The following is a 3,053-nucleotide window of genomic DNA, read 5'->3' as shown; positions in this document are numbered from 1 at the left end:
GACAGTGCGTATTAAAGGACACTTCTGTCAATACGCCAGAGCCAAAAGGCTGTTGTTCATCTGCAGTCTACAATAAGTAAAATTACATATTTACACAACAACATAGCCATTACAGTATATTATACATTGGGTAATAACACTACTATTAAATTAGAAAAAGAAAGAGAGCACTCAAGTCAAAGTTACTAATGTTGTAATTATGAGATATTGTTTTTGTGACTTAAATGAAGCCTCCCAATTCTTTCTTTGTTGAATCATAATTCTCTTCCATAGATACGTAATCAGAATAGGGAGATTTTAGTTAGTATTGAAATCTGATTTACTCTTTAAGTAATACTGGAGCGGATCTCAGCGGTCCGGTGAGCTCCCGTCTTTTCAAATTCACTTTCTTCATTTTCAAACTTAACTAAACTAAAACTACTTTTGAACGTACACCTTCCACCAAAACAAGTTCCCTCCCAAGGTCATGTTGCCGAGGCACTGTTGCTTAGCGCCGCCGAAGATGTTTCTGATTGGTTTAAAGAAACGATAATAACCCAGAGCAAGCTTTTCTCCCATCCTGTAATGCTGTGTGGACCCGGCTAGACCCCCATCCGCAGGGCTGTGGAGGAGGGTCTGGGACCCTCATATCTAAACCAGGGAACAGTCGCTGTTTTAAACATGGTGACGTTGTGAAACTGGTGCAGGTTTGTTGTGTTCAGGCTCAAAAACTACTTAGTCAGGTTTAGAAAAGGATGGTGGTTTGGGTTCAAATCGCACGTTACTTCCTTTCCTGTTACGCACGTAAGCTCCGTTTGTTTCTTAAAGTTAAAAACAAAACAAAAAAAACAATCCGTTTACTTTGTCTTCTGGGACAAAAGTCGGGTTTGTTTAACATGAGAACACGTTTAACGCCTTTCTGTCTGCTCGGCTCCTGACGTAATAACGACAGCCACCAGAGGGCGCCGACACATCAACAAATAAGAGTCTTAATTACTGGTGAACAAACGGCTTATGTGGTTGTTTTTCAGGGGTAGGACAGTCGCTGTAGTAGGCTACCGAAGACCACCTGGGCCCTGCGGATCTCACCAATTAGAATTAGTAGCTCACGATCTTAATTAACCATCAGTCTTGTTATTATTCCTAGATGTTCAATTGTTTTTTTTTGGGGGGGGGGGTCAAGCAGAAATGGGCTTCAAGAGACTCTGTGTGACTGAGGGAGAAGACAGACCCTTCACTGTAACCATAACTACCAACTCACTGACCCATGGAGAGATGGTCAAAGCTTACCGTATGCTACGTCCTTCATGCTAACCGTACAATGCTAACAATCACCAGCAGTCACGCGCGTGTGTGAAATCGTCTCCCACACATGAAGTTCAAATCTTTGGACTCTCCAGAGATCACGATGCTTTATGACAACAACATCAGCAGCTGGTTTTACTCATGTTTACCAGACGATCAGGACTCCTGTGGTGGGGACAAAGACGTTAGAGCCTTCTGTCCAGAACGTGGTCTCTGTGACCCCCTGCTGGGTGGGGACTCCACATCTGTTGTTGCAGCAGAGAGTTCGGATCAGGTCTGCGTGTCAAATGTACAGAACATTCACCCTGGATCATTTAATCTTGTATTCAGTCTTTAAAGCTATTTTGAATTGTTACTCTTATTTTGAAAATCTTCCTGCAGGGGCGGAAATAAAATCTGGGACTTCAGTGGGATTCATGTGGAAATGATTTCAACGTGTTGCTATGATGAGTCGATTAGTTGTCACCTGTTAAAGTTAATCGCCAGGTTAGATCACCAGGTGGAGCGCGGGCCCGTGTGCAGAGGCTCAGTCCTCGCCACGGCAGCTGCAGGTTCAACTCCGACCTGCGGCCCGTTGCTGCATGTCGTTTCCCGTTCGTGTCAAAACTCTCCTATCGAAGAGAGACCTAAAATGCAAAAAAAAATATCTTAAAAGGTAATCGCAGACTATTTTGAAAACCAATTTGAATCATTTTTCATGAAAAAGTAAAAAAGTTCTCTGATCCCAGCTTCTTAAATGTGAATATGTTCTAGTGTCTTCTCTCCTCTGTGACAGGAAACTGAATGTCTTTGAGCCGTGGACACAACAAGACGTTGGAGGACGTAATCTTGGGCTTTTGGGAGACACGGATCATCGTCAACAATTAAAATAATGGCTGACTGAAGCCGTAGAGATCGATATCCAACACCTGTAGAGGCAGTTTATTTCTTTTTCTTTCTATTCTATCATTCTTTTTGGCAAATTTGGCCCTTATTCGATACGACACCTGAGACATGAAAGGGGGGAGAGAGGGGGACCGACATGCAGCAAAGGGCCGCAGGTCGGAACCAAACCCTTATGGGGCGCACGCTCTACCGGATGAGCTACCCGGGCGCCCCTGTAGAGACTGATGAGCTTAAGTGTTGACTCTGCGTGTAAAATGTCATCTTTATTTGATCATGACTTCAACATCCTCTATTTATTATTCACTAATATCCGTGCATATAGTAAATGAACTTCACAACTGGCGCACTTAACCTGCTCTCATCATGTTTTTATTATATTATCTCAAAAACATGATGGCGAGAGGAGGCCACAACAACCTGAAACAAAAACCCTTTTTTATTGATCTGCATATTTCTTGCATACATAGTGGACATTTTGTCCTGATGGAGCCAGAGAGTCACCAGGATCGCTGGGATTCATCCTCTGGGAACCGAGGAGATCCACAGATGATGCAAATCTCTGGACCGTGCAGATGTTACATAAAGAGAGATCAACAATCAAGAGATAACAAGTACAGTAATAGGTCATTAATTAATAATTTCCTGCAATACAAACCAAGAAGGAAAAAGTCAAAATATGGAATATGGAACTGTAATGCACATTTGGGTTGTCAGATGTGAAAATGAAAATGAAAATACTGAATAAGATCTGACCAAATTAAATCTGAAATAGGAGACTTTTCTTTATTTTATTTTCTATTGTTTTATGCTTTATCCATCCATCCATCCATCTTCGACCGCTTATCCGGTATCGGGTCGCGGGGGCAGCAGCTCCAGCAGGGGAC

The 3,053-nt window shown here is 42.5% G+C and overlaps 1 protein-coding gene across 1 annotated transcript in view; it reads right to left on the bottom strand.

Annotated features, from left to right (window-relative positions):
* Positions 1 to 1,429: 1,429 nt before the first annotated feature.
* Positions 1,430 to 3,053, bottom strand: part of LOC117943386 (dynein heavy chain 12, axonemal-like) — a 7,500-nt gene continuing 5,876 nt past the window's right edge. Inside the window, exon 11 of the mRNA XM_034869474.1 lies at positions 1,430 to 1,560. Coding sequence (XP_034725365.1) covers positions 1,430 to 1,560 — 131 coding nt within the window. The remainder of the gene's footprint in view (positions 1,561 to 3,053) is intronic.

This window comes from Etheostoma cragini, chromosome 4, assembly GCF_013103735.1.
Source record: "Etheostoma cragini isolate CJK2018 chromosome 4, CSU_Ecrag_1.0, whole genome shotgun sequence".
Classification (NCBI taxonomy): domain Eukaryota; kingdom Metazoa; phylum Chordata; class Actinopteri; order Perciformes; family Percidae; genus Etheostoma; species Etheostoma cragini.
This window is presented reverse-complemented; position numbering and strand designations above follow the sequence as displayed.